The following is a 16167-nucleotide window of genomic DNA, read 5'->3' on the forward strand; positions in this document are numbered from 1 at the left end:
AGCGGCTCCTCCTTCTGACAAAAAGGTTGAAGCGTAAGGAAGAGGCATGAAGGGAAAGGAATGGTGAGTCTTAGGAAAACTTGTGCAGATCCCTGGGTTAGTGGAGACTTACTGGACAGGAATCAGAATTTCCTTCTCATCCCATGTGATAAGTCTCCCCTAACATTGGGTTCTGGGTGACTTTTCTGAACTCTCCTCATTTCCTAAACCTCACCAGTCCTTTACCTTCACCCCTATTCCTTCCCCTTCAACCCTTCTGCCAGCAAAAGAAGCCACTGGCTGCAAAAGCTTGCAAATTTAAATATCCTTATATGTATGTTCTCTTACCACCATTGTATGTAAATAATGTTTCACTTGTAACTGCCATAGTATATGAGTAAGGAACCGCTGAAGACTTGATCTCCTTGTAATGAGATTTTGTGAATAATGATCAATTCCTGAGCCATTCTCCTTCTACGAGACTGTATGTATGATCTGCTGTAGAGAAATGTGTCACTGAAAGTGGCACATTTAATAAGGAGCATTACAAGTCTGAATTTAATGGGAACCACCACATTTAAACATCTGATTTGGTTCTTGTACTGTTTGCAGATACGTACAAAGTGTAGGCAGCTGAAGCACCACTAGGTACTAATATCATGAATAAAAACACCAGCTAGCAAATCTTGGAAATCAAGGCCCAAAAAGCATGTCTGAAATTCAAAAACATGCCCCTGGTTATTTCATTCCATTTCCTCCATTAATTGTTTGATGCTGATAACAGGTATGCCTTATTATACAACAGATTTTAGTACACCAACAATTATGCTTTTATTGGCACCTTTGACGACTCCCTGACTATGAGCCATATGTGTAGAAACATGGGCCTCTAAATATTTTTGCTGCAATATACATGTGGTCACTAATATGTTAGCACTGGCATTGCTAAATAGCTCATGTGTCTTCCAGAATTACAACTGTTATATAATATTGTCCATGAAAGGTGACCGAGTCATAAAGTATTTTCCTCATAATCAGAAGGTGAAGTTTTCCTAGTTTCTTGTATTTTCCTTCAATAAAAACCTTAATAGTCCTGCATCATCAAACTCTTTACATGTGTACTTCTGAAAGCACTGCGCAGCACTGCAATTAACAGAAACTTGCGAATCATACTGTCAGAAAGTTTCTCAGGTCCTAGAACAAGAACAAGGAACAATGCAAGACAGAAATGACATAGAACAAAAATGGCTAACTATAAAAAGAGCTATAGGCATTTCAGCTAAGGAAACCCTAGTGATGGAGAGAAAATCAATAAGGCCCACATGATTTGATGAAGAGTGTAAGAGTGTGACTGAAGAAAAGAAAACTGCATACTAAAAGACATTACAGCAAACTTGTTGTTACTCGCCGATTATTCAAAGTGCCGTCGCGCAATTACACGTCCTCTATGTGCGGCGCTGTCTGCCAGCCATGCAGCAGCGGCGCCACCTAAGCGGCCAGCCGAGCAGCGGCCGCTAGACTGAGACTCAGTGTTTAATTGAATGCTGACTTGTACACAGGTCTACTTACTCAGTGACTTATATGTATTGTGTTGTCCGAAATATATGTGATAAATTTGAAGATTTAACAATTGGCGACGAGGTAGTGGATTTTTCCTTTTCACTGTTGACTCACAGGATTCCATGGCCACTGTCGAGCAACTCTTGCAAAATCTCCTTGAACAGCAAACGCTTCTCACAGCGGCGATTCGCGATTTCGTCACGGCATCAAATGCGGGGCGTTTCTCGTCGTTGGCTGTACCTCCTTTTCCACCTTACGACGAGACGGCGGAAGACTGGTCTGATTACGAAAAACGTCTTCAACAGCACTTCTTGGCATTCCATGTCACGGACGAACAACCATGTAAGTCTCTGTTTCTTTCCTGGATTTCACCTCAAATGTATCGGTTGTTGTCGCAATTGGCTCCTTTGAAGGATCCTGCGTCTTTGTCCTTTGCTGAAATGTGCTCACTTCTGTCTGTCTATTTTCAAAAGCAAACGCATGTGGTAGCCTCTCGTGTTGCTTTTTATCGTTGTCAAAAACAACCAAATCAATCCTATCGTGCTTGGGCTGCTGAACTTCACGGCCTCAGTCAAAAGTGTCAATTTGTTACTGACGTTCACAAAGAATCCTATGCCGATTCCATGGTACGGGATGCTATTATCCGGTCAGCGCCCGACAAAGAAGTTCGGCAACGTGTCCTTCAGTTGGCGAATCCGACTCTAGATGAAGTTCTCTCCATTGCGCAGTCTTTTAAAATTTCTCGTGCCGCTGGGGCGCAAATATAAGCGTGGGGTGACGTTGGGGAAATACAACCTCTGTGCGCTGTTGACGACGCGTGTGGCGCGTCCCCGCCGGCCGACGTGGCCGCCGTACGCTCCCACGCGCAGCCTTGGCCTAGCCGTAAACAACCCACTAAGAAACTGCAGCAAAATCCCCGGCAACTTCCTTCATGTCCACGGTGTTTTACGAAACATTCACGCGAGGATTGTCCCCAACGTTGGGCTGTGTGTCACAATTGCAAAAAGAAAGGTCATGTGTCTTCCGTTTGTAAATCCGACCGCATACATGATGTTCATGAACATGACGCTGATTCTGATTCTGTGTTGTCTGTCAATTGCACTTCTTCCCTTTCAGGGAAGTTATTCCTCATTGTCCAAATCCTTGGTCGAGATGTTCGCATGCAAGTGGATACCGGTTCTGCTGCCACTATAATTAATTCACAGACGTATCTTCAGCTGGGTTCTCCACTCCTGTTCCCTGTCACTCGGCAATTACGGACGTACAATAAACAGAAGATTTCTCTCTTGGGACAGTTTAATGCTGAGGTATCTTACAAATCCGTCGTTCGCACTGTTCCCATATTTGTGGTCGACCAGAGCAACGCAGAAAATCTTTTTGGTTTCGATGCCTTTCGCGTTTTTGGGTTCTCCATAGATGACTCTGTCAATATTGTCTCTGACGCTATTCCTTATGCTCAACTGGATTCCTTGTCGACGACATTTTCGTCCCTTTTTTCTCCTGGGTTAGGCCGTGCAAACGACTTTGAAGCTCATATCACGCTCAAACCCACTGCTCGGCCTAAGTTTTTTCGGGCTCGGCCCATTCCTGTGGCCCTTCGTGATCGGGTAAAACGGGTGTTGGATCGTCTCACTGCTTCAGGGATCTTGCTTCCTGTCACTTCCAGTGAGTGGTCCTCTCCTGTCATTGTAGTTGCTAAGCCAAATGGTGATATTCGTCTCTGTGGCGATTTCAAAGCCACTGTCAATGCTCAATGCCTCATCGACACTTACCCTATGCCCCGTCCTGAAGAACTGTTCACTAAACTCGCTGGAGGACAGTATTTTTCTAAAATTGACTTGTCAGAAGCTTATCATCAACTTCCTCTCGACGCTGCTTCCCGGCAGTTTCTGGTCCTTAACACGCCTTTCGGCCTCTATCAATACCAATGCTTGCCATTTGGGGTTGCTAGCGCCCCTGCTCTCTTTTAGCAATTCTTGGAACAATTATTGCTCCCTGTCCCTGGGTGTATCAATTACATGGACGACATTGTTGTCACTGGCTCCACGACTGAAGAACATCTTTAAAATCTCCGCACACTTTTTAATGTCTTACAGACTGCCGGTCTTAAGTGTAATCTTCAGAAATCACAATTTTTTCAGGCATCTATCACGTACTTGGGGTTTCAACTCTCTCGGGATGGTATTTGTCCGCTTCAACACACTGTCGCTGCGATCGATGCCCTTCCTCGCCCTACATCTGTTAAGGAACTGCAAGCCTTCTTGGGGAAAATAGCATACTATCACAAGTTTTTACCGTCTGCAGCGTCGGTGGCTCAGCCGTTGCATCGCCTGTTGCATAAAAACATGCCTTTTCACTGGCCCGCGTCCTGTGACACAGCTTTCCGGAAATTAAAGACTATGCTGAAACAGGCCCCGTGCCTGGCTACTTATCGGCCTGGCCAACATCTTGTTCTTGCCACAGTCGCCTCTCAATACAGGGTCGGTGCAGTCCTTGCGCACCGTTTTTCTTACGGTTCGGAACAGCCCATCGCTTATGCCTCCAAAACGCTCATGGATGCCCAACAAACGTATTCTCAAATTGAGAAAGTAGCTTTGGCCATCATTTATGCTCTTCATAAGTTTGGTGTTTTTCTCTATGGCTCAAAATTTCATCTTGTTTCGGATCACAAACCACTTGTTTCCGTGTTTCATCCATCAACGTCACTTCCCGACAAGGCTGCACACCGTCTCCGGCGTTGGGCTCTTTACTTGTCCTGTTTCAATTATGAGATTCATTTCCGGCCAACGGCTCAACATGCGAATGCTGATGCTTTGTCTCGCCTTCCCATGGGTCCTGATCAGGCATTCGATAGGGACGAACTTTTGTGTTTCCACCTGGATGTTGCTGAGCAGCGGGTTGTGGACGGGTTCCCCATCACTGGGGACAGGCTGGCGGCTGCTACGGGTTCTGGCCCTACCCTCTCCCGGGTTTTACGCTGTATTCAGAAGGGTTGGCCAGATAGCCCGTCCGCTAAGACTTCTGATCTGTTGCGGAACTACTACACTTTGGGCTACCACCTCACGGCTAGGGATGGTGTTATCCTCCTCTCCACTGACAATGCTTCGCCGCGTGTTGTGGTACCTGCGTCTTTGTGTGCTACAGTCTTGCGCCTCCGCCACCAGGGGCACTGGGGTGTGTCTCACACAAAATCTCTGGCGCGCCGTCATGTGTACTGGCCTGGCATCGATTCTGAAATAGCACACATGGTCGCTGCCTGCGGCCCTTGTGCGTCACAGGCCGTGGCCCCGAAGTCATCTTTGTCATCGTGGCCTTCGCCTGAAAAGCCCTGGGAGCGCATTCATGCTGACTTTGCGGGACCCTTTTTATGTACTTATTGGCTCCTCATAATTGACCCCTACTCTAACTTTCCTTTCATTGTCCGTTGCACGTCACCTACCACCGCGGCAACCACCAGTGCTCTCGCCCGCATTTTTTCTTTGGAAGGCCTCCCCTCTACTCTTGTTACTGATAATGGTCCGCAATTTGCCTCTTCCGACTTTGCGGATTTTTGTGCTCGTCATGGCGTTACGCATGTCACGGCCCCGACGTTCCATCCACAATCCAACGATGAGGCTGAACGACTGGTCTGCACATTTAAGGCTCAGATGCGGAAACTTCTGAATTCTTCTACTGCTGATGACGCGCTTCTCCAGTTCCTGGCGTCTTACCATTTCACCCCCATGGGCGATCACAGCCCGGCTGAGCTCTTACATGGCCGACAGCCCCGCACGCTACTTCATCTTCTGCGGCCTCCCACCTCACGGCCGCGGGTGCCTTCACTTGGATGGTTCACCGATGACGACCTCGTCTGGGTACGGGGATATGGCAGGCGGCCAAACTGGAGCCCGGGCCGCATCTTACGACACCGTGGCAGACGCCTGTATGAAACCCAGACGGACACGGGTGTTGCAGTGCGTCATTCGGACCAGCTTCAGCCTCGGGTACCAGCAACGCCTGTTCCGAATGCCGCCACACCACCTTTGGCTCTACCGGAGGCTCGGGATCTTGGCATCTCTCAATACTCACAACGCAGCCCTCTCACCGTAATCGCGATGCCAGCACCAGAACGGACGCCACCAGGAGACGTGCCCATGCAGGAACCGGAAGACCATCCTCTGTCAGAGTACATCTACTCGCCTCCTCCTCCAACGGATGCCGACACATCGCCCATGTCTCCTGTCATATCAACTGGACTTGCCGCAACGGGCAGATTGGTGCATGGGGCCCCAGCAGATTCGACCCCTACGTCTCCTGTCATCTCGACCCATTATCATCGGGGACACTTCCGTCCGTACGGGAAGCCTCCTCCTCGAGACTTTACGGCGAGTCAAACGACGCCTATGGACGTTAGCCATCTCCAGGACACCTCCATCAAGACCAGTGCAACAATTTCAAAGGGGGGAAAAGTGTTGTGACTCGCCGATTATTCAAAGTGCCGCCGCGCAATTACACGTCCTCTATGTGCAACGCTGTCTGCCAGCCATGCAGCAGCGGCGCCACCTAAGTGGCCAGCCGAGCAGCGGCCGCTAGACTGAGACTCAGTGTTTAATCGAATGCCGACTTGTACACAGGTCTACTTACTCAGTGACTTATATGTGTTGTTGTGTTGTCCGAAATATATGTGATAAATTTGAAGATTTAACGAAACTGCACAAGAAGCTTGTTGGAGGATTATCATGAGAAAAGGAGGGTCGAAAAGATGACACATCGCCAAAAGAAAAGGGAATGGACTAAGGCTGAAATAGAATGTACGGAATTGTCCAAGAAGAAGAATGAAACAAGGAAGTTATTTATAGAAGTGAACAATGCTAGGAGACAATTTGCTCCGACAACAAGCTTGATTAGAGATGACAAAGGAAACATAATAAGTGAGAGTAAACAGACTCAGGATAGATGGCGAAGATGCTTTAATGACCTGCTGAATCAAGAGACAGAGCAAGCAGAGGATATCTCTAATGATTGTAAGCAAGGATTGGATGATGAACAGCCACTGGATGGCCTAGGGTTGGAGGACGTTAAAAAAGCTTTAAGGAAATTGAAGAATAATAAGGCCACTGGCACTGAAAGCATTCCTGCAGAATTGCTAAAATGTGGAGGAGCAACATTAGAGCAGTCCCTGTTTGAACTTATCACTCTAATATGGGAACAAGAAAGGATACTAGACGAATGGAATGAAGGAATATTGTATCCCATACATAAAAAGGGCAACTGAATGGAGTGTAGAAATCACTGTGAAATCACCCTCCTGAATCTGGGTTACAAGGTGTTCTCTAATAAACTCCCACAGGTGGATAAAGAAATTGGTATGTACCAAAGCAGATATTGACGAGAAAGGTCAACAATAGAACAGATTTTCAACCTGCACCAAATTTTGGAGAAAACTGTTGAACACAGAATTGGAACACATCACCTCTTTATTGAATTTAAGGCTGCATACGACAGCATCAATAAAAACCAGTTGTTTCATGCCTTACAGGAGATGGGGATACATGGCAAACTCCTGAGAATGGTTAAAATTATGATGTCTGACATAAAAAGCTGCATTAGAGTTTGAGGAAATTACTCAGACCCCCTGGAAATAAAAAAATGGGCTACATCAAGGAGATGCATTAGCATGCTTATTATTTAATGTAGCACTCAAGAAGGTGATCAGGGAAGTAGGCCTACAGACCAGGGGCACAATCCTCTACAAGTCAGGGCAGATTTTAGCATATGGAGTTGACACAGACATCACAGCACAGACAGTACCAACAGTGAAAGAAGCTTAAGTCAAGCAAGTAAGAAGATGGGTCTTATGATAATACATACATACATACACTAATCCTTGTTCCATAGATCATGAATACAGCATTTTATAATGATGTGAAATGTGTTCCTTTAACATAAGTTTTCTTCACACAAAATATTTTTTTTTTTCTTTTACAGTTACTACTTCATATCTAAGAATTCATCTATTGAGTAGAAAGAGTTGTCATTCAGAAATTCTTTTAATTTGATTTTAAATGTTGGTTGGCTAGCTGTCAGACTTTTCATACTATTTGGCAAATGACCAAAGATTTTTGTGGTAGCATAACTCACCCTTTTCTGTGCCAAAGATACAGAATAGTGAAGATAATCCTTTCTTCTAATGTTGTAGGTATGCACTTTGCTGCTATTTTTGAATTGGGGTGGGTTATTAATGACAAATTTCATAAGTGAATATATGTATTGCGGAGATACTGTGAATATCCCAAGTTCCTTAAATACACATCTGCAAGGTGCTCTTGGGTGGGCTCCAGCTATTATTCTGATTACACACTTTTGTGCCATGAATACTTTCCCTCTTAATGGTGAATTGACCCAAAATATGATGTCATATGAAAGCAGTGAATGAAAATAAGCATAGTAGGCTAATTTACCGAAATGTTTATCATCAAAATTTGCAATAACCCTAATCGCATAAGTAGCTGAATCTAACTGTTTCAGCAGATCATCGATGTGCTTCTTCCAATTCAATTTCTCATCAATGCACACACCCAGAAATTTTGAGTATTCTGTCTTAGCAACAGACTTCTGTCTATATTTAACAATGGTGTTATGCCATTTACTTTACAGAATTATATAAACTATGTTTTCTCAAAATTTAGTAAGAGTCCATTTGCAGAGAACCACTTAATAACTTTCTGAAAGACATTATTTGCAATTTCCTCAGCTGATTCTTGCTTGTTGGCTGTGATTACTATACTTGTGTATCACCAGCAAAAACAACTAGCTTTGCATCTTCAGGAATACAGAGTGGCAAGTTGTTAATATATATTAAGAACAATAAGGAACCCAAGACTGAACCCTGTGGGACACCATTCTCGATACCTGCCCAGTTACAGGATTCTGCTACTTTTTGCAGACTATTTGTACTGTTAATTTCAACCTTCTGCATTCTTCCAGTTAAGTATGAATTAAACCATTTGTGCACTGTCCCACTCATAACACAATACTTAAGCTTATCTAGAAGAATTTCATGATTCACACAATCAAAAGCCCATGAGAGATCACAAAATATCCCAATGGGTGACGTTTGGTTATTCAACGCATCTAATATTTGATCAGTGAAAGCATATATAGCATTTTCTCCTGAAAATCCTTTCTGAAAACCAAACTGACATTTTGATAGTACTTCATTTTTACAAATATGAATGCTACTCTTGAATACATTACTTTTTCAAGAATTTTGGATAAAGCTGTCAGAAGTGAGATTGGGCGGTAGTTGTTAGCATCAGATCTATCCCTTTTTTTGTGCAATGGTTTAACAATAGCATATTTCAGTCTATCTGTAAAAATGCCCTGTTTCAGTGAGCTACTACATATGTGGCTGAGAACCCTACTTATTTGTTGGGAACAAGCTTTTAGTACTCTGTTGGAAATGCCATCAATTCCATGTGAGTTTTTACTTTTGAGTGAATTTATTATTTTCCTATTATAAAAGGTGAACCAGAACTCCACCAATGAAATTTCGGAGGTAATTCAGGGATATTTTCTAAGTAGTTTGGTGTAAGGGACTTGTGGTCTCCAATGGCTCTTTACAGAGTAATAATGTAATTATGTTTTATTTGGGTTTGTTACCAGAATTATCTTTGTTTTTGTGAAAATACTTTCACAACAGTAAAAAGGTGTGTACTACACAATCGCCAAAATGTAGTAACACAAAAGCATCCAGTTATGCATGAGTTCCTATGCATAGATACAAAACTAAAATGATGTGGGTGCAATCGCTGCGCGAACATCTGAGTACAGCATCATTGTGCTACTTTTCTATAGCATTCAGTGAGCCCACAAATGAGATGTGTATCAGCTGATTCTTCATCAATAAACCCATCCCCACATAGCTGCATATCACTGTTAGTGTACAACCAGCTCCACCAGAAAAACAAACATGAGATAGGACGAAACACTACTGAATGCAGGCTTGAGGGCCAAGAGTAAAGAGTGCCTTACTATTGTTATCAGCAAGTACCAGAAGTGAATGGAACAAGTTTGTTTCCAAATGAGACAAGGCGCACATACTGTCTATATTTGCACTGTTGTGCAGACATTTTTGTATGATACCAACACAAGGACATAAGAAATCAAACTATATGTAATTACTCTGTAATGAGCCATCAGAGAGTACAGGCTTCTCATACTAAAATACTTGGAAAATATGCTGAATAATCTCTCAAATTTTGTCAGTTTAGCTCTGGTTCACACTGTATATATTCACGTCACAGAGTAGTATTGTGCCTTGTTCGTGAACCATACATTTCTTTAGTTCTGTAGAACCTTAACATCATTTTTTACACAGTTTATGTTTTCTCAAAAAACAAAGTCATTAAAAAGTTATCTGACGTGTGTATTATTACACTAGTAAATATTCAGATCATGTCAACACAGCTATACCACAAGCACACGAGAGCTATAAAAGTTCATTAATCAAGATAAAAAAAAATCATTACCTGTCTGTCACCAGGCATTTGAAGTGCCTGAATAAATTCAATCTGATCATCTAAAACTAAATCATATTCTTTCAGTTCTTCTTTATATTTTCTTTCTTTAGCATCTCTAGCTCCAAATTTAAAAACTGCAGATGACATCTGCTCCTCCTCCCACTTTCGCTGCTCATAATGGGGGACTTTTTCTCTCTCATCGATTTCTTCATATTTCTCATGGGATTTATCCTGAAACAAAAATTTCACTGCTATATAAATTTAACAGTTTCTACAGAATTATGGTCTGCAGTAAATAAAATCTGCTATTAACTAATATATGTTTCAGAATACTGTATATAAATGTACTGTAATTGGGGAAAAAACAGATTAATTGATAACTTTTCAAATCTGTCAAGTCATTCCATTAAACAATAAAGCATAACAATTTGCATCCTACAACATGACTCAAGAATCATTTGCCATGGCATTGCACCACCAATCATAGGCACTGAACAATCAAACTCAGGTACTTCAATCATTGGCTTCTGTTTTGTCTACTCAGCATGCTCCTCTGCCTGTGTCACCTGCTGTTTTGCCCTCTGCAAGCCCCATGGTTTATCCACCTCCCTTTTCTACAGACAACGAATCCATTGAGGAATGGGATGCATACGGGAAATGTCTGCAACCACACATTCAAGCTTTTGGGATTACTGACACTATTTTATGTTGTACCTTGTTCCTTTCAAAGGTATCATCAAGAATGCATCAAATCCCGTGTCAACTCATCCCTTTGCGGGATCCATCTTCTTTAACATTCGACCAAATGTGTGAACTTCTTTCAAAATACTACTGTACGTGCACCCATCTTATTGCATCTCGGGTTGAGTTTTACCATTGTAGGAAGCAACCACATCAATCCTATCTAGCATGGGCAGCTGATCCATGGGTTAAGTCATCATTGTCATTTTGTATCCGATGTGCATAAAGAGCTGTATGCTGATCAGATTGTGTGAGAGGCTATCATTTATTTAGCTCTGGATCAATGAGGTGTGAGAGTGTGCCCACCAGTGTGAAAATTCATCCCTCTCTGACGTTTCAGCTATTGCACAGTCGTTTGAGGAGTCACAAGCTAAGGGTAATCAAACTGAGTCATGGTGTGATGTATCAGCAATCCAACCCGCTCCTCCACACCAAGCTTCAGATAGTTTGCAGGCCTGCTCCCAGCAGCAGCCGCACCAATAAAGTACACAGGCTAGTAAACAGCAACATATGTATTTCATGCTCCCTTCCTTCCCTTACTGTTTCATTAACCTTAAGAGCCCAAATTGCCCAAAACTCTAGGCTACACGTCATAATTGCAACAAAAAAGGTCAAATTGCTTCTGTTTGTAATGCAAAAATTCAGCACAATAATCCTGTTACAGATATGGGTGTAAACATTGTATCAGATATTTCTGTTCCACCAAACAAGCTTTTCGTTGATTTTATGGTTCTTTGTATGTTCTACACATGCAAGTGGGTATAGGAGCTGCGATAACCATGTTAAACTCACAAACTTATATGGACTTGGGTTCCCCTCCGCTTCTCCCTGTGTCATGAAAATGAGTAAATCACAAATCAGAGTGCTTCTATTCTCGGTCAATACTCTGCCCCAGCGCCCTGCAAGTCAATAGTCCAGTCACTTCCATTCCTTGTTGTACATAAGACATGTACAAAGAATCTGTTTGGATTTGACACTTTTAAGTGGTGTGGTTTTACCATTTCAGATGAAGTGAATTTAGTGTCTGAACAAGTGCCTTATACACAGTTTGATGCATTACATTCTGAGTTTTCCTCTTTGTTCCCTCCTGGATTGGGGTGTGCCAACAATTTTCAAGTGCACATTACCATGAAACTTGCTCGACCTCATTTTTTCCAGGCCCATCCAGTTTCAGCGGTACTCAGGGAACAAGTCAAAGAGGAATTAGGTCACCTCATGGAATCTGGCATTGTTCAGCCAATTGCATGAAGTACACAGTCTACCCCTCAGTTATTGTAAAGAAACCGTCAGGCCGGTTATGCCTCAGATACAGAGTCACAATGTATGTTAATTGTCAATACTTCTTTTAGACTGTATCAATACTTGCAGCTGCCTTTTGGAGTTGTTACAACATTTTTTGGAACAACTTACAGTGTCTGTGAAAGGCTGTGCAAACTATTTTGATGACACTGTAGTTTCTGGTATCTCCAGTGAGGAACATTTACAAAATCTCTGTACTCTTTTTTATGTCCTCCAAGCAACTGGGTTGAAGTATAATTTTAAAAAATGTCAATTTTTTCAACCTTGTATTATTTGTCTTGGGTCTGAAGTTTCTCACAAGTGTCTCAAACCCATGCATTAACATGTTTCTGCTATTGTGTCCCTTCCACACCCTTTGTCAATCAAAGTACTTCACGTTTTTCTCGGCAAAGATGCCTACTATCATCAATTTTTGCCAGGGGCAGCGACAATCATGCAGCTGTTACATACACTGTTGTGCAAAGGGACTCAGTTTCACTGGTCACCAGCTTGTAAACTGCGTTTTCCACCCTTAAGACCACACTGCAGTCTGTGCCTTGCTTAGTGATGTATCAGCTAGGCCACCACTTGGTCCTTGCAACGGAACCTTCGCAGAATGGGCTGTAGGTTGTACTGACATAGGTATTCCAATGGCTCTGAGTGGCCTGTTGTTTATTCCACAAAAATGCTGATTCTTGCTCAAACTAGGCACTCTCAGACAGAAAAGGAAGCTTTGACTATTGTAGATGCTGTGAAGAAGTTCCATGTTTTTCTCTATGGTACGAAATTCCACTTGATCACCAATCACAAACCACTGGTTTTCTTATTCAGATCTTCTGCATCACTGCCAGATAAAGCGACACATCACACTCAATGTTGCACTCTTTTCCTTTTGTGTTACAACTAACAGATCCACTTCCACCCAATGAATCAACACACACACACTCCAATGCATTCTCCGACCTGTGGGCTGGTCCAGATCCAGGATTTGATCAGGAGGAATTGCTTTGCTTCCACATTCATGTTGCTGTACAGCAGACAATTGACAATTTTCCTGAAACCAGCACACGGATTGCACAGGCTGTAGCTTGAAATCCCATTTTGCAGGTCATAAAATTAGTACAACATGCTTAACTGGATTCAGAACCTTCTCGCATGTACAACCCCCTCCATAGTTAGTACTTCTTTCACCACAGATTTTCTGTTGTGGATATGGTGTTCTGCTTTTAGACATGGATCACGCAACCCCTGGGGTACTAATCCCCTCAGTACTTCGTTCGGGGGTACTCTGTTTATTACATGCAGCTCATTGGGTGTATAACGCACAAAAACATTGGCCCATCAACATGTGTTTTGGCCTGGCTTGGATGGTGATGTTACCCAGCTGGTTGCTTCCTGTTCACAGCATGGGATCGCAGGTGTCATTATCTCCTTGGCCCCTTTCTAACTACCATTGTCACAGCTTTTATCTAAAATTCTTTCACTGTAAGGCTTGCCCATGATGTTAGTGTCTGGTAATAGGCCGCAATTTTCATCACAAAAGTTAGTGGCATTTTATGATTCCCATGGTACCCGTCACATCCTTGCCCCGCCGTTCCATGCACAATCTAGTGGTGAGGCGGAACACCTAGTGCAAATGTTCAAATCTCAGATGAAAAGGGATGCTGCCAACTCTTTGTCTGACATTGCCTTAGTTTGGTTGCTCTTCTTATACCGTTTCATAGCGTTCAGCAAGAACAGCCCAGCAGAGCTGCTCCACGGGCACCAGTCGAAGACACTGCTACACCTCCTGCATCCTCCACCTGAACATCAACCCATGGAGCCGCCGCGTCCCTTCTAGCTGGTTGTGGCTGTCTGGGTCCGCTGCTTCAGACAGCACCCTAAATACATTCCAGCTGTCTTTGCAAACGCCACAGGTGGTGTCTCTGAGACATCAACATGGACGACAGCCTCTGCTCGAGGCAGAATGATCAACTTTGCCTTCGCGTGGATGGCTGAGCACCACCTGATGTCACGCCATCGCCTCCAAGCACATCCACATCACATGCTGTTGTCAGTTCTCTACTCCGCCTCAGTGGCCAAACCAGCAGCTCCTCTATTGCTTCTCACACCACCATCAGGAATTCCATCACCCATTCCTGAGCAACCAGTGATACCTGTATCACCAGCATTGCGAGCAATATCACCAGAGCCAATGCCCACGATTGACATGGGAACAGCATTGCCCGTGTTATCATATGATTCATTTGACACAGGGAGGTGGGTACAGAATGTGCACACGTCTGCAGCACTTCAGACTGTATGCTCCCATCGCAGCACGCCACTTTAACCAGAGCCCAACAGATGAGGAGGACAGTATGGATGTCCCAAAAAACCCATGGTCTCCCTAAGAGAGGAGGAATGCAGTGACACATGCACTTACTTTCAAAGGGCCATGCATGCAGCAGTACTGTGTTGCCTGCAGAGGTTACCTCAGACTCGCGCACATGTGTGTGTGTGTGTGTGTGTGTGTGTGTGTGAGAGAGAGATCACCATCAGACCCCATGCTATTTAAGACTAGCCGAGCTATGATCAGTGCCAGTTCTCTACGTGTATTGCTACAGCTCTCTGTGTGTGTAATTGGTTCCTGCTGAATGATGTTATTTAAAGACTGTGTTCAAGTAGTTAATGCTTCCATGGAATAAAGTTGTGTTTGGTCCATAGGTTGCGTTGTACTTATACCTAATTACAACACTTTACATACAATAGAAACACATTCTACAGATTCCAATGATAAAGAATCAAAGAAAATGGAAGAATAAATGAGAATCAATGAGACATATATAAAAATGGATGTTATGTTTGTGTGTGTTTTAGAAGTTTTATATAATGATTGTTTACGAAGTTACAGAAACCATTGGTTTGATTCAGTAGTCGTTTGGGTTATATAATAACATCTTAAAATACACATCATTACACAAAAAACAGTAAAAATATTTGTACCACTGTCACAAGCACATTTACATGTGAACAGCCATAAATTTTGTTTCATTATATAATGCAAACACAAGCTACTGCATTTAACATACTGCACAAATCATCCCATCTTTGACAAATTGACACCAGATGAAGACAAATGCAGCACATGAAAAGCTGAAGTCAGAATGTAATCATGAGAGTACTATATCTGCCTGTCTCTGACTGGAATAAATATTACTTTTTGAGCAGATTTATTCAGAATGGAATGAAATATCACGCTGTAAATAATTCAATAGAAAGATCTGAAAAGGAAGTGGTGGTATATGAGTCAAGCCATAACTGACAGCATTAGTAAACTGGAAAGCTAGCTACAATGGTGGAAATACTTCCATAGGATGGGTGGAACATTAAATGTGACATGGCAGTAACATGTAGGAACTGCACAGTAGAATGTATCTCTTTCATAAAGCACTATAAAGACATTTCACCTGAAATTGTAAATGCCGGTGGCAAATAAGCAAGCAGCATCACATGGTTGTCCAATAATTTTTTTAATCACAAAAATAACACTGGTCCAGTAAATGGCTGAATATCCATAATCTTTCTGTAAAATTAACATCCTTCAAAGTTTGAGAAAATGGTGAAGTTATTACTGAGTAACTTTTTATTGTTTTGGAAAAGATCTGAAGTAACACTCAACAGTGTAAGTAATCTTTTATCTGAGTTGGTATTATGGATAGTCATAAAATTCCAATTAAAATGTCAAAAACGCAATGTTATATAAATCCTTTTTCTGTTACAGGAACACATATGTTGTCCTGGTACTCACTGAATTCTCCACACCACAGTGCAACAGCATTCCACTAGAGAAGCCAAACAACATGGTGCAGTCCATTGATGTAGTGGAGTATTTTGAGGTAATTTGTTTTCAGTAGTAGCAGGAATGTTGTGTTGGGTTTAGGCAAAACGAGACATCTAAAGAAGTCATCGCAATTGGTCTGACATGGCTACAACAGTTCGATTGCATTCAAAAATGAATTACCACACAATACTTTAGTTTACCAATGGTATATGTTATTTTGCTTTGGTTCCTCTAACAGGGTGCTATAATTATGTGGCATGGGGATTGCAATGTGCACTAGGTCTGCAG

The 16167-nt window shown here is 42.7% G+C and overlaps 1 protein-coding gene across 1 annotated transcript in view; it reads right to left on the reverse strand.

Annotated features, from left to right (window-relative positions):
• LOC126191167 (pre-mRNA-splicing factor ATP-dependent RNA helicase DHX16) overlaps positions 1–16167 on the reverse strand; it is a 121235-nt gene that overhangs the window by 90684 nt on the left and 14384 nt on the right. Inside the window, exon 5 of the mRNA XM_049931940.1 lies at positions 10050–10271. Coding sequence (XP_049787897.1) covers positions 10050–10271 — 222 coding nt within the window. The remainder of the gene's footprint in view (positions 1–10049; positions 10272–16167) is intronic.

Source organism: Schistocerca cancellata, chromosome 6, assembly GCF_023864275.1.
Source record: "Schistocerca cancellata isolate TAMUIC-IGC-003103 chromosome 6, iqSchCanc2.1, whole genome shotgun sequence".
NCBI lineage: Eukaryota > Metazoa > Arthropoda > Insecta > Orthoptera > Acrididae > Schistocerca > Schistocerca cancellata.